This window comes from Rousettus aegyptiacus, unplaced genomic scaffold, assembly GCF_014176215.1.
Source record: "Rousettus aegyptiacus isolate mRouAeg1 unplaced genomic scaffold, mRouAeg1.p scaffold_m13_p_16, whole genome shotgun sequence".
Lineage (NCBI taxonomy): Eukaryota > Metazoa > Chordata > Mammalia > Chiroptera > Pteropodidae > Rousettus > Rousettus aegyptiacus.
In genome coordinates this window covers 1,396,811-1,420,072 of record NW_023416291.1, presented here as the reverse complement: position 1 = coordinate 1,420,072, position 23,262 = coordinate 1,396,811, and the positions used below count along the sequence as shown (strand labels likewise).

The window sequence follows — 23,262 nt, the reverse complement described above, 5'->3', positions numbered from 1 at the left end:
CAAGGATTGGTCTACACTCTTAAAATTAATGCCTTTGAGATTATTCTTTAAGCAGCCCTGCCCCTTGACTTAATATATAATAATGCAGATAAATACAGTAACATATTTCATTACCAAAGAAAACAACTGAGTTCAGTTTACATTTTTGGATAAATCTAAGAAAATTTAAACAGACACTCACCCAGCTACAATGCATTAGACACTGGAGACACATACTCGTGGTTCCTACCTTCGGGGTGCTCTGGATCCAGAGCAGGGCTGGTGAACGGTGACCGCAGATCCTCAGAGCGCGGTGGCAACCGCGCCACAGCCTCAGGATTGGTCCGCGATGGTGTGGCTGGGTCATCACAAAACTTGATTTCCAAAGCAGGCCAGAGCCGGATTTGGCCCATGGGATCAAGTTTGCTGATGCTTCAATCAGAATAAAGGAAAAAAAATGGTAGAGCTAAATCAATGATTCAGAACAACAACAACAACAGTTAGCTCTTTGGAATTGTTTCTGGCTGTTATGGGATACCTTGCAAAACTTTCAGAAGACTGCTAGAAAATCCAAATAAATTCAAAACCGAACAGAAACACCTGCCTGAGGGCCTCCGGAGTGCGGAACCTGCGAAGACTCGAGGGCGCCAAGCTCCCGGAGGATGAGCGGGGTGCGGGGGGCGGCTCCGCGGGGGCGGCGCTGCGGCGCCGGGGGGGGGGGGGGGGGAACCAGGGGGCAGCAGGGCCCTGTGCGCGGCGTGGCGGTGCCGCAGCGGCCCCCGGCGGCGGGACACTGCGCCTCCACGCGACGTCGCCCGCGTGCACCTCGACTACCGCCTGTCTGGCGCCGCCTGCGCCTCGCCCCGCCCTCCCCAAGGCCCCGCCCCACGGCCCCGCCCCCACGGCCCCGCCCTCCCCCCACGGGGTCTGCTCGCACCTCAGCCAGGGGCACGTCGGCCGCGCAAGTCCCCGGAGCGCCCGACGTCACGCACGCCGACCACGTGCTGGCGCGGGCCGCGCACGAGCTCTGCCTCAGAGACCGCCGCTCGGCATTTCCACGGCCTTAAAGCCACTCCTTGCCGCCAATTTCTAAGGCGATTCGCAACCCGCATTTCTTTTTTCTTTTCTTTTTTTTTTTTTTTAGGAGTCGTCCGAACAAACACGGAACCAACGACGGCACCAAACGAGGAAGCCCTCGACCCGGCGCCAAGCCGTGGAAACCTCAGAGGCGTCTCCTCAGGAGGCGGCGAGGCCTCGCGACGAGGCCGCAGGTCTGACGAGAAGGCGACCCGCACGCCGCGCGTCTCGGGTGGCCCGGCGCCCAGTGGCCGTGCGGCCCGCGGGGATCTCGACGTCGCGCGGCTGCGTCACGCCGGCCACGGGGCGCGCCCCGCGAAAGGCTCCCGCGGGGACCCGCGCTTCACGCCGCGGGCCGAACGAATACTCCGAGCACGCGGGGCGGGGGCCGCCGTCTGCGGGGCCCCGCTCAGGGCCGACCGCGGCCGCCGCGTCTCCGCGCCCCTCGCCGCCGTCGGTGCGTACGCGGGGCCCTCGCGAGCCTGCGACCACAGAGTGAAGTCGCACAGTGGTAAACGACCGGAGTCATTATGAGGCCAGCAGCCGGCCGCCGGCTCACTGGGGTCCGTCCCCACTCGGGGCGACGCGGCGCCTCCGGAAGCCTCCTTGGGCCCCTGAGCTCTGGTCTGGGTCCCCGCCACCCCGCCTGGGTCCGGCCACCCCGCCTGGGTCCCGCCACCCCGCCTGGCCTCTGTGACTCCTCCACTTCTACACGTAGCCTGCTCTCGTCGCCACTGAACAACTGCTCTGGACACCTGTGCGTGTCAGGATGGGACTCGAGTGCTCCTGCCAGGTGGCGGGGGGCTCTGGAGGCCATAAGCCCCCACGCTCTCTTTTGCCACCAACACGGACCTGCGGGTGGCCGGGAAGAACTCTCCAGACTTCTCTGCGACTGATGACCGCAACAGGCTTCCCTGTGCCTGTGCGGCCAGACCCAACTCCTGGGTCTGCGGGGAAGCTGACAGGGAAAGCTTTCTCAACCCCAAACTCACCTTAGGTCTTGGCCAAGGCAACGCTCTCTACTTTGATTGACAATAGGACCATCAGCTCCCTTCAAAAGGCGACTCCAGCCTTACCCTTCAAGGTATGTTTTTATCTCTAGGCCCCATTAAAGCAACAGAAATATCTGCTATCTATAGCTTTTCTGCTCTGTGGACAATTCAGTCTTACCCACAGGCTCCTTGTTATTCTAGTATCTACGTTAATTAGTTTGTGGTAGATTTACTCAGCCTAATAAAATGTACAACAATCTTACTTAATTATTTAAATGTGCTAATTTTAAAACTTGATTGTTTTAAGAGGTCCCTCCCCACCCCAAAGTCAATGGCTCAAACTACACAAGGCTTGTTTTTTTCTTGTGTAACAGCTCAGAGGTAGACAGAAGTTCAAGGTAAGGGGGTGGTTCTGGCTCATGGAGACATCTCAGGACCAGAGCCCCTTTCATTTTATCTCTTGCCATCAGTCCTAGAGGATTGTCTTCATCTAGATGGTTAATCTGGCTTGACCACCACATCTACATTCCAGCCTGTGGGAAGCCGAGAGAATCAAGATGAAAAATTTAAGGATGAAACAAAAAAGTTACACCAATAATTTCCACTCTAGTAAGGGAGGCTGGGGCTGTAGCCTCCAGCTAAAAGCCAGAATAGTGGGAATCCTAGAAATATTAGCCATCTCTTTCACAAATATAATAAATATTCTGAAACCTAATTTCTGATATTGTATTTACAACAATATAGAATTGCATTATTTTTCTAGTTAATCACATAAGTGAATATGAAAAAGGAGTCAAAGGAAAGCCATTTCTTCTCTTTAATGATCATATATTCAAGCACCGATTTCAGTGATGTTATCAGTACCTTTCCTACTTCATTCTACCATTATTTTAGTGAGTTATCAGGTGCTTTTTATTTTTCAATTCAATCCTAATAGCAAAAAGGGAAATATTTGTAATAGGATATCACATAATAAGCTTTCAATATTATGAAGGTGAGATTGCCTTTTTTATAAGCAGTTTATTAGATTTCATTAGCCTGCTCTCTTGCCTTTTTTCCTTAGATCAAGAAAATCAGTGCAACGAAAACACTGAGTCACAACTCATCTACTTCATCAACTGGGAAATCTTCCAAGTCACCAGGCATGAACTGTGAGTAAGGGGCGAGCTCTGTGTACAGAGCTATGACTGTGTAGCAGTCACGACTCAGTCTTCCTCCTGCTTTTATAGTAGATCATAAAACTACATTTGCCATTCCTCCTTGAATCTTAGCCATGACCGAGAAAACCTATGTGAAACCAAATGATTGAAGGATAATTTTCTGAGGTCTAAAATCACCCGGCAACTTTGTAAAATAAATGTTTCAGAACATCACATTCTTTATGAAGAGATATTGCTTCCCATATAAGTAAAAAAAATATTGAAAAGTAAGTCATAGCAGGTTATTCTTTAGTTCAAAACCTAAAATGACTCCTTTTTAACTTGGAGTAAAAAGCAAACTCTTTGCAATATCCTAAAGCAGGTATCCCCAACCCCCAGTGGCCTGTTAGGAACAAGGCCTCACAGCAGGAGATGAGCGGCACTCCCTAATAAAAATGTGTGGAACTTGGAAAAAAATTTTAAAAAGTAAAAGCAGATGAGCGAGCAAAGCTTCATCTGTATTCACCGCCACTCCCCAGCGCCAGCATCACTGCCTCAGCTCCACCTTAGATCATCAGGCATTAGAAGCTTATAGGAGCAACGGTCCCTGGTGCCAAAAAGGTTGGGGACCGCTGGCCTGAAGGACCTGACCTTATCTGTCTCGCCTATATCTCTTCCCCTCCTCTCCTCCAGCTTTCCCTCATTCCTTCTGCTTCAGCTGCACTGGCTTCCCTTTCTGCTCCTGGAACGTGTCAGATCCGTCCCTTCTGACATGGGGGGTTCCTGGGGGAGTGCTCCTTTCTGCGTGGAACGCTCCTCCGCCAGGCGATCTGCGGGGCTGACTCTGTTACCTCCTTCAAGGCTTTGTTCAAATCTCACCTTCTCTGTGAAGCTGTGTCAGTTTAGGTCCCCCAAAAAGCAGATGACAACATGGAATTAGACGTGCAAGAGAGTTATTGGGGAACACACTTGTGTAGAAAAGAAGAGCAAGAGAGAAAGGCGTCAACTGCCAAGCAGAGCCAACACCTAGGAACAGAGGTGAGGGAGTGGGGAGAACCAGCTGGGATGAGCCTGATCGCAGTGCAGCTCTGAGAAGGTCTCAGCTTGGGCGAGCCTTCCTCCTAGAAGTGGTCATTGTGGTCTTGGTTACAGAGCTGCTCAACTCTGCCATTGTAGTGCAGAGCAACTGCAGAAAATGCGCTAATGAAAAGCATGGCTGTCTTTTACTAAAACTTTATGGACACTGAAATATGAATTTCATATAATTTTCATGTGTCACAAAATGTTATTTCTTTTCATCTTTTTTGAACATTTAAAAATTTGAAAACCATCCTTAGCTCTCAGTCTGCACAAAAACGGGCAGGTGGGCCAGATTTTGTAGTTCCCTGTCCTGACATAGTATCCACATTTCTTAGTACAGTGTCCAGGTTACAGTAGGTGCTTAGTAAAGACAATTACATCAGTAAAACTTGCATAACTCCTAGTGAGTGAGCTTCAGGACTCAGCCCGAGTCAACCCAACTGTGTGATGCCACACTGCTCATTTTGTGGCCAAAGGCATCCTGGTGTGAGGCACTCAGCAAGACATTTGAGATAGTCTAACGGTGACTCTACCAACAGTGAAACTGCTGGGTCCCATGATTACTCCACTTTTGACTTTTTCTTATTTTTTTTCTGGAATCAGCTTTGGTGATTTACAGGTTTTTTTCCCCTTGGAATTCGATGATTTTATCCAAGATTTTAAAATTTATTGGCTTAGTTAGTCATAATTTTTTCTTTTTTTGTTGTAGTATCTGTAATGAAGTCAGGTTTTCTTCATCTTAATATTTTTATTTGCACCCTTTTTTTCTTGCTCATTCACACCAGAGATTTCTATTTCAGTTAGTTTTTTTGGTCTCTTTTTTGGAAGCAAGGAGGCGACGTTGTATATTTTACTTTAAAACTAAAATCCGAGAGCATTGCTAAGAGCATAAACTTTGGAACCAGACTGTCTGGGCTTCATTTTCACTTTTACACTTTTTTGAAAGTACATTGTTTATTCAAAGTTCCAAAGAGAAATGAAAACATATATCCAAACAAAAACTTGTACATAAATGTTCATAGCAGCATTATTCGTGATAATCAAACAGGAGAAGCAAACTACATGCCCATCAACTGACGAATGAGTAAATGAAGTGTGCTATATCCATGCGATGAAGTGTTATTTGGCAGTAGGAAGGGGAGAACTGATACATATTACTACACAAACGAACCTTGTAAATAGGATGCTCAGTGAAAAGGCAATCGCAAAGGACCGCAGATTGTATGATTCTATTTATGTGAAATGTCCAGAGTAGGCAAATCTATACAGACACAAAGTAAATCAGTGGTTGCCCAGGGCTGTGGGATGGGAGGGTTGGCAGAGAGGGGAGTGACTACTAATGGGTAGAGATTTGGGGGTGGGGATGAAAATTGTCCTAAAATTGATTGTATCGATGGCTGTACAACTCTATGAACATACTAAAAATCATTGGGTTGTACACTTTAAATGGGTGAGTTGTTAATTACATCTCGATAAACCTGTTATTTTAAAAAAATTTTAAATGTAATTCCAGAAACATCTTACATTGAGCTTGATGAACACTTGAACTCTACTGCTTACTATTTCTGGTTGCTACTCAACCTACCACGTACCGTTCCCTGACCCCACTTAGGTGGGCCTTCTATACTGTGCTTCCAGGTATTTAACATAGTCCAGGCTTGGCTATTTCAATTATTTAAAATATGAAGCTTCTTCAAACTAATTTTAGCTTTAGAAAGAAACCTTTATACTTCTTAAGTTACAAAAATGCTTAGAGCATGATAGCTCTGACTTTCCAAAAGTCTCTTCCTGGAATTCCTTCTCTTTCAAGTCTTTTGCAGAGTTGATTCTCTTCTCCTTTTAAAGTTAGAATAGGGAAATCCTAAAGAACACAGAACCCTAGCACATGGGCATTCTGTGACCTCACGTCTCAATTAGGGTATGGTTACCAGGGTGACCAAGTGAATTACGTATGGACCAGCAGAGGCTGAGCTCAGGTGATAACACGGCAGGTCAGACCAAGGAAGGCTGGGAGTCCAGGCTGACCCTCGGGTCGGGTGAAGGCCAGTGACCCAACACAGGAATAAGGTCATAAAGTAGTCACTTAAGGGGCAGGCACACCGAGGGAAGCAGTACTGAAACCAGAGTCCATTTCATAAGAAAAAGAGATATGTGATTAGTAAGACCAATCACTGGTAGAACTGTGTGGTCAATTAATATTTTAGTTGTTTGAAATCTTGAATATAAGACAGTCGCAGGAATAACAGGCAGAGTCAGATAACAGAGAATAGCAAATAGCAAAACAGAAATAGCAGTAGCAAAAGGAAAACAAAATGAGGTGAGAGAGCTTTGGAATTAAAATCAGAAGGCAAGTATCCCAACTAACGTGGAGCTTTGTAAGTCTTTTTCATTTTTGGAATAGTAGGTTGAATTCAGCCTTCACTAAATATTGAATTGAATATTCATATCCCTAAAACCTCTTTCAGCTTTGAACATTTAGGAATTTAAAGCTACTTAGAACTGAAACCAGAAGTAGTTTGTCTTGGTGCTCCTGAGCAAGGAGAGAGAACGAATTTCCAAAATCAAATTGAGTGGTTTTATAGGGGCGACAGGCCAACCTTGTCAGCACGTGGCATTCCTATTTCCAAGTGACTCTACTCTTCTGCATTATGACATAGCTGTGATATGGCAACTATTTTTTTATTGCTCTTCCAAGCTATAGTGCTCAGCACAGCCCAGAGATTCCTAAACTCCATCAAACGTTTTCATTACGTGGAGAGTATAAGAAACAAATTTCCAAAAACAAATTTCTTTGTGGATATTGAACCTGACCAGTGTTGAAGCTAGGTGCAGGCAGGGCATCACACCTGAAAATCTTACAAAAGGAGAGTGGGGAATGGCACCACTAGTCTTTACTGCGATGAGATGACTTAAAATGCCTGCACAATCTGTGTAGCATTTTTGCAGTAGCATTGTCCTCATGTCAGTTTTCACCTAGGCATTGCATCAGTAAAGGAATTTTTAAAGTAGCTTTTATTTTCTCGTAGCTTGGGGGGAAAGTATATTTTGAAAACAAAACAATGGTTTGGTTTTACTTTTATAAGTTTGAGCTGAGTGGTAGCTATACCAAACCTAGGGTTGGCTGAGGGCTTTTCTGTTTGTTGGTGGTGATGTGTGTGTGTGTGTGTGTGTGTGTGTGTGTGTGAGAGAGAGAGAGAGAGAGAGAGAGAGAGAGAGAGAGAGAGAGAAACCAGTGGCCATTCTCAGCTCTCTCACAGTACAGTGAGCTAAACACAGGGCATTCGGCAGCAATCCTTGTTTTGGGGTGGGATCAGGCATCCTACTTCACAGACAAGGGATATGTAGACACCCGTTGAAGCAATACCCAGGAGTCCAGCAATCCCAGCTTCAGCGAAGACAGCTCTTCCCATACTTTCCGGTCGGGATGTCTTTTCCTCCCTGTCTTGCATTGCAGACCAGGTCCTCAAAGCGTCTGTGTACGCGTGCCAAATTCGCCTTAAACTGTATGATCTCTTCAAGGTCCCGAATCGCGTGCCTTGCCGTAGCGGCAGTGCAGCCCCTGCAATGTCATAGCTGCTCCAGTGACATGTAATGAATGAATGAATCTGCAGTCTGAATGAAGAATGAATGAACACTCAGTACGCGTTCCCTCTTTCCTACCCGCTCCGCCGTGAAAGTGTTGCTCTGACTTAGCAACAGCGTTAAAATCTTTGACCCGTTGGAGGGAAACAAACAAACCAGCCCAGAAGGGCGAAAAGATAAAGGCAGGACGAGCGGCCAATGAGCCGCCCGGGCTGGGCAGCCGGCCCCGCCCCGAAGGCCCCGCCCCCGAAGGCCCCGCCCCGAGGGCCCCGCGCCGCCGGCGTTCGTGCGCGTGCGCCGCGGGAGCGCGGGCCTGGTGGCAGCCCGGCGCCGGGGGCGCGCGGCCGGGAGTGCTTGACGTGGCAGTTCCCAGCCCGGCTGAACTCTGCGCGGCGCGCTGTGGGGCAGCGGCCCGGGAAGGCGCGGCGCGAGCGGCGGCCGCGGCGGGAGCGGAGGCAGCAGGGCGCGGGCACCAGGCGCAGAGCCGGCTCTGGGGAAGCGGGCGGCGGTGGGAGCGACCAGGTAACGCCGCGTCTGGCGGGACGCCCTCCCAGGCACAGCCGGAGTGGGCGTGGGGCGGCCCGGAGGGGCGGCGGAGGCCGGGGGCTCACCTGCGGGGCGCAGCGCGGGGACCCGTCCTCCCCGCGCCCTCGGCCGCTCCGGGCAGCTGAACGCTGGGGCTGGGTGGGCGTGGGCATCTCCCCCCGCCCCACCCCGGAGTCCTGGATGCCCAGCGCTGGGTAGGGTCCCCGGCCTCCCCACCCTCCCAGGGCCGCCGCCGGCGGTTGCCTCGCCTCTGGAACAACTCAACACCCCCTGTCTAGGAAGAAGGGAATGTTGGAAACATTCGCAGTAAATATGGCAACTGCATGTGCAAGCTTCGGGACATCCCGGGAGTGACACGGACGTGTCCACACCCGAACGTGGTCCAGGGCGAGATGTGCACCTGGGTTGAGCAGTCGAGTGACAGTGGACGGGGGTTGTCCTGGGATGGGAGCTCTCCAGGTTTTGATGCTCGGCCTGCTCATGCCAGGTGGCATCCAGCCATGTCGCCACTGGGAGCTGACTCAGGTTTCTGTAACTTGGGGTTGTGTGAGGAAGTTTGACGTGGCAACTGGTTGCATGAGGAAGCAGATTCCTCCCAGGACCAGTTAGGAGGGACCCGACTACTTCCTGCGCTCCGCTGTGACATCCCTGCCTTTCTGTCACTCAGCAACAGGCTGCTACGTAGGTGTGTTCCTGCTGACTTCCTAAAAGTGCCTGGTTGGATGAGCCCGACCAAAGCTCAGGCTGCCACGTCTCGCTCTGCTCAGTGGGAGGAGGGAAGGGTGCTGTCAGTGACAAGGTGGACCCGCGGGCCTCTGCCTTACTCGTCTTTGTCTTTGTCTTTTCTCCCCTTCTATGGAGAAGAAACGGATTTTAAAATATTTTTTCGTGGTTGCTTTAATTTTGGAAACTTATAGTTTCATATGAAAACGAAACCAAATGCAGAATACCATTTCCTGAATATAGATCCATTGCAGCTCTAAGCAGGTATCACTAAATTTTTACATTAAAAAGTAGCATCATAAAGTAACAGAAGGGAGAAAATTCCTATGCTGAGTGAAGAAACTAGAGAGAAAGTATAGACTCAGTATTTTACATCTGGAGAGGCTTTTAGAGGCTTCATTTATATGAGGGACTAAGGCCCAGATAGGTGCTTCAGATCGTTCCGTGTCACACGGCTACGTACTGGCTGATTCCAAGTGAAAACCCACTTCTCTCGCCAGGATTCAGAGCTTTTTCTGTCTTGTTATAAAATTTTTTGAGAATAGTCAATTCTATTAAATGTCTCTTATTTTTTGAAACCTGGAAAAATGAAAATTTTAACAAAATGATAATTTCTGAGTAGAGTCAAGATAGATCTGTTGTATTTGTGAGTGTGTGTGCTCCTGCCTAAATGCATATGAAATTGCACTTTTTTCTGAGTTCCTTAAATACATTCCATATGTTCTGAGAGTGTGATATTTAAATCAGGAAGAAAGTCTGTCATCTTAGCCTGAGAAACCACTGACAACTTTCACATGGTTGTAGGCTGCCACCTGGCTTGGTCAGCTCATGACTCATAACATAAATCCGTTATTAACTTCTTTATCTTTTGCTGTATTCGTTGAACTATTGATTTCTCCTTGTCCTAACTGCCCATTTAAAACTACTACTGAGGATAGCACTAAAAAGACACAAGTCATAAAACATCTGATTGCAGACTGCTGACAGTTATGCTGGTCGGTCAATTGAATGACATCTGATCGTTGCCAGTGAGTGGTGTGCTCTCTGCTGAAATGGGGCCATGGAAACCAAAGGCACAAAAATGGTGGATACACTTACGAGACTGTCTCTGAAACACTGCAGATGTCCAGTGAAAAAGGAGGTGGCAGTTGTTGCGATTTCATGCATGAGAACTTGCCCAGGGCTGCAGAAGTGAGTTCCTGACTTCTGTGGAGCTACGGTTAGAGCCTCTTAGCGGATGACGAGATGATGTCATGTATGATGTGAAGCCATCTCACGCTCCTGATGACCACCCCTTTCCTCAAATCCTCAGAAACGTGTATGAACAGTGCTTACACTATCAATAGCATTAAGTGCCTCAACCACTCTTGTTGACATTTTTTTTTTTTCTGTTGTAGGATTCTTTGATAGAACTTTCTCTTGGAATGATATTTTCATCATGAGCCAACAAGGTTATGTGGCGACACCACCCTATTCTCAGTCCCAGTCTGGGATGGGCCTTTCTCCACCGCATTATGGGCACTATGGGGACCCGTCTCACGCAGCTCCTCCCCCAGGTAAAGTGCATAGTTCTAACTGTGTGTGATTGTCGACTTCTTGGGCTCAGACGTGCAGTAAGTCCTGAGCAAGCAGCTCTGGGAGCGTTCTGTGGTCACCGTACGATGGCAATGGCTTGAGGTTATAGGATCACTTGGAAATGGCTCTCGGCGAAGAAGCCTGCGTCATCATTTTGATTATTGTGTGGAAGACAACCAGATTAGTTCTTAAGTATAGATTAAGAGGAAGAAGCTGCCTGAGTTTTTACTTTTATTTGCTCCTATTGTTTATTCATTTATTTATTTTAGACGTGCTCTTTTAATCAGTGGTACGATGTAATTATAAATGCCTAATTGAAAACAAATTAAATTTATAAATATATGTTGAAGTGGGTTTGGCAATAATACTATAAAATCAATTTTGATATTAGAAAAATATCATTAGATTTTCCCACTAAAGATTACTCAGTGATGATAATAATAAGAAAGCATAGCCTTGCCCTAAAATTCTTATTGAACAACATCGGTTGTTTTAAACTGTGATACCCAGCGGGGGATCTTGGTTTTCGGGGCAGAGGTGGGGAAAAAGGAGCAGCAGAGTGGGACTGCTGTCGCTGCTCATGGCAGGGAGCACCAGGAAGCCATCTCCCTGAATCCAGGGGGCTGCTCTGAGGGACCAAGCTCCAGCGTCACTGGTGAAGCTAACTGTAGCACACCTCGCCCTCAGGCTCAGTTCCAGCCGCATGCTGCTGGGCATGTCTGACCAAGCTCCTACCTCAAGCTTGTTGAGAAGTCTCCTTGTGTATTCCCTTGATATTTACCATTTTCCAAGCTGTGTGACAAGGGACCTGCCTAGAGCAGAGAAGGCCCGAGTGAGTCACTGATAAGCTGCCTCTTGTCAGCAAAACACTTCGGTGTTTACCAGTATTAAAAAAAAACAAATAAACCAAAATAATCCCCTATCTTTGTTGGATTAAATCCTTCCTACTTTAATTGAAATCTTTCTCCTTATTCAATTCTCAGATGGATACCAAGCTACCCAACTCTGTAAATACACCTTTCTGTAAATTGTGGTGTTTTTTATTTAAGACTGCCACTAACAAGCTGAGCCTTTATTCTCTGTGCTTAATGTTCTCAGGTCCTTTCATCTTCAGGCATCACGTGCTTTCTTTTCTAGTCTTTTGGTGATGCCTCTGTAGTATTTCTGACAGACAGACCACCTGGTTATGGTTCCTTAAAGGACCTCTTCTACCACGGATCTGGCCAGTATGAACTCCCAGTGTGTTTCTCACAGGCATATCTCCATTCATGCGTTTGTGTAATGCTAGTGCTATGTGGCAACAAATGTAACAGATCTATTGAGTGAGCAAAATATTTGTGGCGATGTAGCAATGAACAGGATGAGCCAATCCTAGTCCTTATAGCACTTATCTGTGGGGCGTGCACTGAGTAGGTTGGCAGTGGCAACGCAGGGGAGCACTGCCATCAGGAAGTGGAGGGCGACATGGAAGCAGAGGGCAGGGGCGCCTGGCCAGGACGCAGGGGTGGAGGGGATCTTCTGGAGGGAATGACCCAATAGGTGAGAGTTGGCCAGGCAGGGTGACAGCCTGCGGTCGGCAGGTGGCCCTTTTGAGGACCCGCGGGAGTGTCAGCGTGGCTGGAGTGTGGAGCAGCGAGAAGTGGCCCGGAGTGGAGCTGGGCCATCGGAAGACTCCGTTTAGGCTTTATTTAAAGGCAGGGGTGCCACTGAAGCATTTAAGTGGGCGACAGTCAGACCTCGTGTGTGTTTGGAGAGAGTTACACTCCACATGGGAGCTGGGCATGCTGCCCTCGGGAGCAGGACATCTCATCCTCGGCACTTGTGACCGTGGGGGCCGCCTCCTTCCTCGCTGCAGGGTGCTGCGCTGGGCACTGTAGGTGGTTTAGCAGCCGCCTTGGCTCCACCCATCAGATGCCAGCACTCACTGTCCCTCATGCCCCCATCCCCAGCTGTGGCACCCGGACGCCCTGGACAGTGCTGAGCATCCCCCAAGGGCAAACCCCCCCTGGCCTGCAAGCCAAGCGGCATGGCGTTGGCGTGCTGGGGGCTGCGGGCCTGCCGCAGGCCTTATGAGGCTGGTCCCGCCCCCGTGACCAAGCACTTCCCTTTGTTTATCCTAGGTCAACATTTTTCTCACAAATGCTTTTTAATTTTGGTTCAGTTTGTCACATGCAGGGCCAAATCCAAGGAATGCTTTTCCGTGATGTGCAGTCAGGGTTTCTTTGCCGACAGCAGAACCAGTGGCAGCGAGGGGTTTGTCAAAGGGCAGCGGGGAGCCAAGAGTATTAGAGAGCGCGGAGGGCCAGGGCTGCGGCCAGGTAGGGCGCCCCCGCACAGGCCAGAGGGTGAGGCCTGGTGGCGCCCTGGACTGCTGCCAGACTCCAGCCAACCTGGACAGCCTCTGCTCGGGCACCTCCGCCACCGTCTGCACACCCAGCCTGTGCCGGTCCCCGCTCTGCCATGCTCCCCTGTCTTTGTTCAGGCTTCACACCCGCCTGAATCCCCTGCCCTGTCTCTACACCAGGAAAACTGCTGGGCCTTCAAGACTCCTCCAGGCAGTCCTCCCTCTGGACTTTGGTTGATGCCCTGAAGAGTTAAGTCGTCCCTCTGCACCTGCAAATACTCATCACATTCTCTGTAGCTGCTGCTTTCTGGGTCTTTAAGGCATGTTGGATGTATGTTGAGCAAGAATCTGTTTGATAGAGTTGATTTTCAAAAACGAAAGGGAAAGAATACTTTAGTAAGATTGGCGTATCCCAGTCCACTTTAAGTGTAAGACAACTGGGTTTTTTTTGTGTTTTTGGTTTTGGTTTTGGTTTTGGTTTTGGTTTTAGTTTTGGTTTTGGTTTAGAGACAGAAATTTATGAATATGAGCATGGTGCATGCACAGGAGAGCACCCCGACAGGAGAGACTCCAAGAACTGATTTTTGATTCTCTAGATACATATGAGAATTTTTAATGAAATTGCTATTTACCTTATTTAAGAAATGAGAATATTTTTGGTTTCTTGTAGTGCATGTAATTATTTACTGTCTTATTGGTAGTGTTGTGGATTTTCTACTTTCATCCAAAATAATGTTTTACAAATGAAAATACAAGCATGCATATAATTATGGTGCATATGTTTTGTTAGAATATTAATCGTTGAAAAGAGGCAGGGGACATGGCCAGGGGACAGGAAACTGGGATTTGTCGAGTGGTCACCTCTATGTACCAGGCGCTGTTCTGGATGCTTTCATACCCACTGCCTCATTAATTTTCAGAGGAGTCCTCAGAGACAGGACATTATTGCCATGACAGTGTTAAAAGTCCACGTTTTGACGGATGAAAGTGTCTTATGAGGGTCACAGCTGTTAAATGGTGGGAAGGAATTCAAATTCATCTGTGTTGACTATAAGCCTCATAGTTTTCTAATTTCCTGGGTTTGGGGTTTAGAACTTTATATAAAAATGTAGTGTTACAAGAAAAATGTTTGTTTTTTTTTTTTGCTTTTGTCTTAGGTATATGAAAAATTGCTAAATAAAACTGATTGTGAAGTTAATACAAAATTTGTCTTATGTTTGAGGAGTTCTGTGTTAAGAAAAGAAACCTCTGTAAAAGGTTCGATGAGATTCATGAATACCGTCCCTTCACAGGCTGTGCTTCCCGCTCGGCCCCCCAAGCACCTGAACGTACCTCTCCAGAGTGCTGTGGTAGCATCAGCGACTCCTCTGGGGCCACACACGCTCACCAGTCAGTTCCCTTGCTCTCTGGGCAGTAAACGTCCCAGAGTCAGGGGGAGAATGAAGGAGACGTTGAGTTGGAAACACCGCCGTGAGGTCCAGCGCAGGCGTGCACAGGAGCCAGCTGGGAGGGCCCTGTGACAGTGCCAGGGAGGAGGGTGGGGTCAACAGAAGTGGAGCGGGCCGGAAGTGTAGAGAGCCAATGGAAGAACATGCACTTCTTCCGTTTTTTCCTGTTGAAAAGCTAGGAGGGGCGTCGGAGTACTCCAGTCATTAGTGTGAGTTTCTCCTTTGCCATGAGGGGAAACTGAGGTCCTCAGAGATAAACTTCGTGGCCAGTGCTATACATTGGCTAGTAAGTGGCCGGGTGGGCGGACCACTCAAAGCCACGCTCAGTGGCTTTTCTCCTGTGTCACAAGTTCTCTAGAGGAAAAGAGGCAAATGTCTGACAACAGGCTTAAAGGGACGCCTTCGCAGACCTCTGTTCGGGAGGAGCTTGTGAATGATAACGCACTCAGTGCCCGACGTGCCCGGTCGTCACATGTGGCCCTGTGTTGTGTGAGCATGTGTGAGCTCTGAGCCGTCCCCTCAGTTGTCTGTCACCTGGGTGTTTGGGTTCCTAGGAAAACGATTAACTCCAAAGGCTAGATTTGTTGGAGAACAGATGTCCCCTCTCCATTTGCTCTCCTCACGCTATACTCAAAGGTGTTTTCAGAGATTTTTATATATACATGTATATTTACAGTTAGGATGCTCTATGTCTTATACTGTTTTTATCCAGATTTGTTTTCTGATACCCACTTGGCATCTTCCACTGTGTGTTCTAGCATGTTCTAGCATCTTCGTGTGGTAGTGTGTTCTGCTAAGGGGCCTCTACCAAATGCAAAGCTTATTTCTTTTGTTTTAGCTTGCATTACTGTGGAAATGATTCCTTTCTTTTCTGCTCTCCATCGTTACGGGTCAGATGGCTGCCAGATCCTGGCGTTGATAGGCCTGTGATGGGTTGAAGGAGAACTTGTCCTGACCCGTCCCCTCCCCACCTCCCCTCGTAGTCTGCATCTTTAACCTGATGTCTTTGTGTCCCGTCCCTTTGCAGGTATGATGAAGCCGGCAGGGCCCCTGGGGGCCTCTGCACCTGCGGGGGTGTCGCCACAGGGCCCTCCACCTCCCGGACCCCATCAGTTCAGCCAGAACGGAGCGCACGCCCAGGGCCACCCTCCCCAAAGGTGAGCGAGGTGGTGTCCAGCCCGCGTTGTAAACTCTACTAAAATTGCCTCACAAGTCTCTTCTAGACTTGCATATTTGTTGGTTGAAAGTTTGACCTCTTGATTTGCCCACTTACTTGAAAGGATGTGCCGAGACACTGCCTTAGGATACAAAGCGTTCGGAAGAGTTAGGGGGAAAAAACAATACATACTAAAAACTATAAAAATTACCTGTGTCAGTATCATCCATTTTAGTTTGGGTTAGATTCATCTTATTTTAAGATTTTGGATTAATCTCTCATTCCTTCAGATGCCTATGGCCTGTATTCCCCAGTGCAATTTTAAATCCCCTGTTCTCTTGATTCCTTCACGGAACTGAGCTCAGTGCCCATAGGTGCTTGAGAAATATTTTAAAAATTAATTCGGACTGCGGCCCGTGGGAAAGATTGGTTTTGGTGTGGAAGGGCGCGGATGCGGGGAGGGACGCCTGGAAGGCGGGCCGTAGGGACAGCCAGGAAGGACATCCGTTTGCGTTCGTGATGAGTCAAGGCGCGGAACGTGGGTGGTAGGTCCGGGGAAGCTGAGGGATGAGACGGATGGCAAGCTCAGAGCATCCCTGGAGGGACGCCCCCCTGGGAGGGAGCCTGCGTCACACCTCCCTGCAGGAAGCCCGTTATCATTTGTCCTGTGGGTGCTGCCGTGGAAACTAGACAGTTTACACTGGATTTCTCCAAGGATCACCCCGAGGCTGCTGCCTCCCAGGTCCAGGCAGTTAGGCTGCAAGATCGGAGGTAGGGGAGGGGAGCCCTCAGTGTGAATCTGGACTCTCTGGATGGCGAAGCCATTTAGTCACCCTTTCAAGAAGCCCGTAGTTCCTGCTGGCGAGAAACTCCCTCTGAAGTTTTAAAAATCATCACAGTAGTCTCTCAGGGCGCATGTGAGGTGGGCGTTTCCCGGCTCCTGTCTTGATGACAGCTGCCATGAAAGTGGCAGCTGTGAGAAGCAGACAAGGCAGGCGCAGGAACGGAGGTCAGTGCGAGTGATTTTGCTTGCATTGACCGGTCTGAGGAAGCCGGGGCAGTCGAAGGGCCTGACCCAGCAGGGGGGCACGAGGGGGAGCAGAAAGGCGGGCACCCCTGAAGCCTCTTCTGCTTTACGCCGTCGACTTTCTGTGAGATGCTCATGGTGTTCCTGGGCCTCTAGGCCTCACTTTCCTCACTCAGAATTCTTGGTCCAGCGTGGAGGGGTGAGATGTGGAAGAAGCCAGTGCCGTGAGCTGCCGAGCATCTCACACTTCTTTTTTCAGAAGAAATGCAAAAATCGAACAGCTGCTTTGGAGCTAAGGTCACGGCCTGGGTTGGACGGGTCTTCGATCTGTTTGGTTCCGCCCATCGGCCTCCCTCGATGCCGTCCGTTGGGGTCGGTGAGCCGCGGGCCCGATGACAGTCCCTAGTGGCGGCTGTGAGCCCAGTGCAGCGTCCGGCGTGAGGACGTGCGCGCCGGCCTGGCCGCAGACAGCTGCGAGCCGGGCACGCGGAGTGTTCCTCTGCGCACCCCCATTCCCCAGCGTACTCGTGAGGGTCGTTCGCGTGCCCGTGAGGGTGTCGACGGCTCCCAGGGCGACCGCCAGCACCATCTCCATGGGAGAGTCTGCTCTGGCTTCTGTCCCTGCGAGCTCAGTCCTGCCACTCACGACAGCTCCACTTAGGGACCTGCTGTCACTGTGACTGCCAGCAAAGCACCCGCAGGTTCTGCCCACCCCCCCACTTGCTTCAATGTGAGCCATGGATTAAAGGTTAGACAGGGGTTAAAAATGGAAGCGTCAGGGAAACGTCAGTGCCAGGCCAAGCCTCATGGCGGGCAGGCCGCCGTGCCCTCGTGGACACGCTTCCGTGCATGCAGCTCAGTGCGAGGGCCCAGGGCGCAGTGGCTGGGTGTGCGGGTGACATTGATGGCAGCGCTGCCGCGGGGCGTGGGTGCCCACCACCTTTCTTTGGTGATCGCAGGCTTCGTCGGAGTTGTTTACTTAGAGGTCCTAATTTTTACTAAACTGTCGAATAAAAACAAGATGTAATTCAAAGTCATTATATTGCTTTGAATTTAAAATGTGCAATTTTTATTTTAAAACAGTGCTATTTCAAAGGTAATGTTTCATAAAATTTAAAATCCTTCCTAGACATTTGTCTCTCTGATCTTGGCTGAGGCACAGTAAATGTCTTAAACCCATCAGTGGCACTAAAGTTCTCTCCGCAGGGTTTACTGCTGGGCAGGGTCAATCTACTTAATACAATCTATAACCTAAAAATCCACTTTTTGATTATAAGGGGAAAAGTCAGTTATAAGTGACCTATTTTGACAAGGAAATGGCAAATAGAGGTGGAAGGGAAAGAAGACCCATCTTTCCAAATTGAAGCTGATGGGGTGAATCTACTAAGAGTTGGTTGCAGTGGAAAAGGAGGAAGTAAGAAAAATAAGAGAAATAGTTTTTTTTCTCTTTAAAACTGTTTTTAATGGTGATACATTGGTTTTAATTCAGAAAAGAAGAAATGACAACACCGGTGGCTTGTGTTGACAGCCTGTGGGGAGTGGGAGTAAGAAAAAGTTTAATTTTTTTTTTCTTTTTTGGAAGTAAAGAATGATAGGATTTGGCACAAAGTCTTTAAAATCCAGATTTTGTTTCAATCAAATCTTGAAAACTTTGGCACCCTATCTCCACATTCCAACAAGCTGGGGCACACAGCTCACCCCCTCGGTGATTCGTGGCAAACTGAAAAATGACAATTATTTGAAGTTGAAGAGGCCACAGATAACTGAGTCAGCTCTCCAGAGGTTAGGGATTAAACTGAAGCTAAATTTTCATGTTTTATGAATCCTCTGGTAGTGATTCTTTATTGACTGTTCTTTTTGATGATGACTCTGCCCTTGTGTGACATTCAGTGAATCAGTAAATTATTTAGGTGGATGTTTCCCACCCCAGAAACATGTGAAATGATGTAATCAACATGAGAAATATTTAAATATATGTGATTCCTAATTTTAAGCACATTATATGTATAGCGGAGAAATGGATCCTTCCATTCCTTTTGCTTATTTTTACCATTTGAAGGCTGGGAGCTACCAAGATCGGGTGGCTTGCTCATGGTTACACACACCAGGTCTCCAGGTAGGGGTCAAAGGACCTGGACTCTCACCTAAGTGCTGACATCACATGCTGTGTGGCCTTGGGCAAACTGATTTAGTAAAGTAATGAAACTGGAAAAGATCAAATTACTTGTATGTTAAAAATGTTCTGTTAATTTCTTTTCTTTATGTATGTAAGACCTTTTATTAGCCTTTTAATATTTTCTTTTTATTTTTGGTAATATTGCTTTTAAAATCCAAATTTGTTGAAGAGTTAAAACACTTATGTTGTCAGAAAAAAACATTATTTGTGAATTTCTGAAGCCTAACTCCCAGGATTTATATTGAGCAATGAATGAAAAGTAGGCATTTATAGGTCAAAAAGTAATAGTTGATGGTCGTACATTCTCTCATTTTATATTTTAAATCTTTAACCTTTTGTTAAGTTAAAAAAAATACTTGAGGCTGTTTGTGTCATAACTTTTTTTGAAACTTTCCATCTTATTTGTGCTGTCTATAGAATAGATAGTTCAAACAGTTTTATATTTGGAAATATTATTACAATATTATTAACTAACACCTCAAGTGGCAAGGACGGTTGGAGGGCAGGTCATAGGCCACTAGGGAAGTGGTTTCTGGTTTAGAGAGAAATCGAAATCAGAGTATACCTTCTGGGAAGACGTAATGTTTACTTAAAATTGATGAGAAGTCCTAACAGGACCCTGCAGGAAGACTTTGACCTCACCTGACAGACCAACCATAACAGGAATGTCTTGCAGGTGGGGGTCACTGTTTCGTGCAAAGCAAGGAAGAGTAAACACAGAAGTCCAAAGTAAATCAGAGATAAAAGCATGAGGAAAGTTTTAGACAAAACGAGCGATTTCATACTGAGTTATTTGCTTTCAAGTGCTATTTTGTAGACTGCCCTGCCCACTGAAATTATAGTACAGGTGATATTTTGTCTCAAAAGCTGGGTCGGATTTAAGGACGGTGGGCATAAAGATACAACCACAAAGCATTTCAGTTGTTTTCATTTCTGTTCTATTGATCAGTAACCTTAGTACAGAGGAGGCTGTAGTGGGCTCAGCTTCCCAAATTGATTCCCCAAGCTGGTTCTGTGTTTACATTAAGATTTTTTTTTTTTTTTTTGGTTAAGTATGTTGAGGCATTCAGCCTGTGAGCATGGGATGGGATAATGCTACATTATTCATTTTGAGCTCACATCAAGAGTAATTAAAGACATATCAGTCATATCTTAGGTGCCCATGGGATAGACTTATTTAATTTTACAAGTTCTTAACATTCATTGCATACCATTTGCATATGAAACTCTACTGTATTAACATCCTTTCTCTTCTTTTAGGTTTCCAGGGCCTCCCCCTGTCAGCAGTGCCGCACCCTCGTATGCACCCTATGCACCTGCCACACAGTCGTCTTACGCAAGCCCCGTGCCCACCTCGTCCGTCTCCCAGCTGGGCAGTCAGCTCAGTGCCATACACATCAACAGCTACGGGAACCAGTCAGGTGTGTGCCTCGACGGCCTTGCTCATGAGTATCGCTAATGACAAGGGTTTTCTTCCTTTAATACATGCAGCTCTGGCACACCATAGTAAAGGCGTCTGGGAGACATTTTTATGTAAACTACCTGCATTGCGTATGGCTATAATTAATTTTTTTTCGGATCATGCTGCCATTTATTTCAACATAATTAAAAGATCCATTAGTATTGTTCAATACTAGAACAATAAAAAACAAAAAATGTGCATGTCACAAAGAAACGTTAAGACAGTGGAATTATTTTAAGAAACATGAGGGTAGTTTTAACCTTGTGTTGTTTATTGGGGACCCTGAAATAAAAAATGATACTCATTGCGTCACAGCGCACCTCGATTCTCTGTGTAGGTCATGGGAGGAGTGGCAGCTCAGGTGCCGTGAGGCGGCAGGGAGCCCGGCAGGAGGGCAGCAGAGCCCTGGTCCCCGTCAGCGGGGGTGCCGGGCGCCCCCGGGCCGCGCCCTCTGTACCGGCAGCACACCAGCCGTCCATGCTCCCGACGGGCGCCCCCGCTCTGAGACTTAGAAGTTTCAGTAAAACCCCCCTCAGAGTATCTCTTATCTTTTATCGATTCCAAAATGGGTAAATGTCCAATGAAGCCACTCAAAGCCATGCATCAGAGAGAGGAAGAAGCCCGCGGCCTCTCAGCTCTGTCCAGTGCGGGGCGGTGGGGGGGGGCACGCTGGTGGCCCACACCTCCCCCGGGCGTGTCCGCCTCCGTCTGAAGTCCCTTTGGTCAGGTCAGGCACTGCAGGTATAGTGACCTGGATAACGCCTGTGACCTAACAGCATTTTCTCCCATGTGACCGTCTAGGTTCGGTTCCGGGTGTGACCCCTTAGTTAAGTCAGCTTAGCACATCCAAGTCAGAGCTTGTACTGCCAGGCTTCTCACTAAAATTAGGTGTTGCTTGTACCCTTTTAAAATTCTGCAGTTGTATAAAATGCCCCAAATAACGTCTGTATCACTTATCGAATGAAAGTTTTATCTTGTGGCCCTAGAAAAAAGAACATTGATTTTTGGGGCACTCTCTTGCTTTATATCAGGCGAGCAAGAGTCCTTGTCGCGTACCCAGTGGGGTCAGCGGTGCACGGTGTTTAGGTCTCTGGTCTCTCTCGCACAGGTCCGGCCCCCTCTGGCCAGGGCCCCCCGGGGCCTGCATCAGCGCCATCATTCCAGGGCCCACCACGGGCACCGCAGCCATCCATCCTGCAGCCTGGGCCTCAGGTCCTTCCGCCACCACCCGCTGCACTCAACGGCCCTGGGGCGCCAACCCTACCTCCGCCGGTGCACAGGCAGGATGGGCTCGCTGGGCCCGCTCCCGCGAGGGCCCCGCTCCCGCCCCCGCCTCTCCCGGGCCAGGCCGTGGCCGGCTACCCTCCGCAGCCAGGTAAGGCGGGCAGGGGCAGGAGGGCTGCCCCCTGGGGAATGGGCCGTGTCCCAAGGGAGTGGCCGCCCTTCTCTGACTCTTCAGGGAGGGTGCCTTTTGAATAGTGTGGCGACTGTAGATGAACGGGGGACCGTAGACAGTCACACTGCACTCTGTGCCTCCCTTAGAGGCTCGGAGACTGCAGCTTGCTGACCGAGCAGTGAGCATGCACCTGGGGCTGGGGTTACAGTCGTTTCTCTGTCAAACTCTTCCCAAGCAGCCGGCTACAGCCCCCAGATGCCCGGGGCGCAGCTCTCGTTCCCGGGAGGCTTCCCCACAGGGCCGGCGCAGATGGCGGGGCCGGCGCAGATGGCGGGGCCGCCTCCACCCCAGAAGAAGCTGGACCCTGACTCTATCCCCAGCCCAGTAAGTGCCCTCCTCACTGCTCCGGGCACCCAGCCAAGGACCACTGTGCACTCGCTGTCCTCAGCGGCCTCCATCGGTCAGCGGCCGTCCTGGCCTTTGTGGCTGAAGCAGGATGCCCGCCGCACAGAGAAGGCCCCCTCCCTTGCATGCGTGTGCGTGTGCGTGAGGGAGGGGTCGGCGGGGAGGGGGTCCAACGAGGGTGTCCGTGAGAGAAGCAGCCTGCGTAGGGTTTTGGTAGTCTATAAACCTGGCAGTGGCTGTGGATGTTTTCGTTGGCATGTATCGGCAGGATTTACTGATGCTTAGTAAGTCAGTAGCAGTGAGAGCAGATCCTGTGTGAGCGTGCTATTTTAAATAACTGAAGGATGCCTCTCAGTTCGGGTAGGAGCCCCAGGGAGAGCAGAAGTCAAAGTCTATTACATTTACATATTAAAGAAAAGCAAACCTGTGTACCGTGAAAAACAGCTATCGCAGATTTCTTCTCCACCCTGTGGTTTCTTGGGAAGGTCACTCTTCAGGATCTGTCAGTCAGCCGTCATTAGATGTCCTGCAGTTCGCGAGCCCAGCTCTGCTTACAGCGGCGAAGAGCCGTTTGTCAACTAGGTTACCCGTGGGCTGCAGCAACTGCAGTTCGGTTTATGCCCGTGTCACTCCAGGATTCAGGAAGTAGGGGTGCCCCACTGGGGACTTGTTATAGTCATGACAAAGAGAGGAAGGGAAGAGCACTGGCCACGAGGTGCAACAGCTCTGAGAGCTGCCACTCACTGCCACCCCAGGCCCACTGAGGCAGAACCCCCAGGGATGGGCCCCGCCATCTGTGCTCGCGCCAGCTCAGGCCACTGCAGTGTGAGGGGCAGGGCTCGCTGCGGTCCCCACGACATTCCAGGGGTGCCTGGTCAGGACCTCTCCCTTGAAATCCAGATTCTAACCCCCTTCTTACCGCTCCTCAGTTTATATGTTGTAACTCATTTCTTCTGAAGTTGATGTTTTCTTTAACTGCAAAAAGCATTTTCTTTAAAAGAAATCTTTTTTTAAAAAAATGCTTATCTATGGTCCCAGTAAACAAATTGAATAAAAATAAAGTTCTCTAAAGGGTCAGGCTCAGGCTCAGGCTCAGGCTCAGAGTTGTAACAATAGAATGTGAAATGAGTAGTTTTAAGACTGGAAGTAAGCAAA

The 23,262-nt window shown here is 48.8% G+C and overlaps 1 protein-coding gene across 4 annotated transcripts in view; it reads left to right on the top strand.

The window, feature by feature from the left end:
- The first annotated feature begins 8,179 nt into the window (after positions 1-8,179).
- Positions 8,180-23,262, top strand: part of SEC24D (SEC24 homolog D, COPII coat complex component) — a 50,855-nt gene continuing 35,772 nt past the window's right edge. For 3 of the 4 annotated variants that reach the window (XM_036233429.1, XM_036233428.1, XM_016144829.2), the window contains exons 1-6: positions 8,180-8,371; positions 10,516-10,674; positions 15,513-15,642; positions 20,105-20,265; positions 21,415-21,681; positions 21,938-22,086. In XM_036233429.1, coding sequence (XP_036089322.1) covers positions 10,557-10,674; positions 15,513-15,642; positions 20,105-20,265; positions 21,415-21,681; positions 21,938-22,086 — 825 coding nt within the window. In that variant the 5' untranslated portion in view covers positions 8,180-8,371; positions 10,516-10,556. The remainder of the gene's footprint in view (positions 8,372-10,515; positions 10,675-15,512; positions 15,643-20,104; positions 20,266-21,414; positions 21,682-21,937; positions 22,087-23,262) is intronic. The other variant, XM_016144831.2, reaches the window with a different exon arrangement.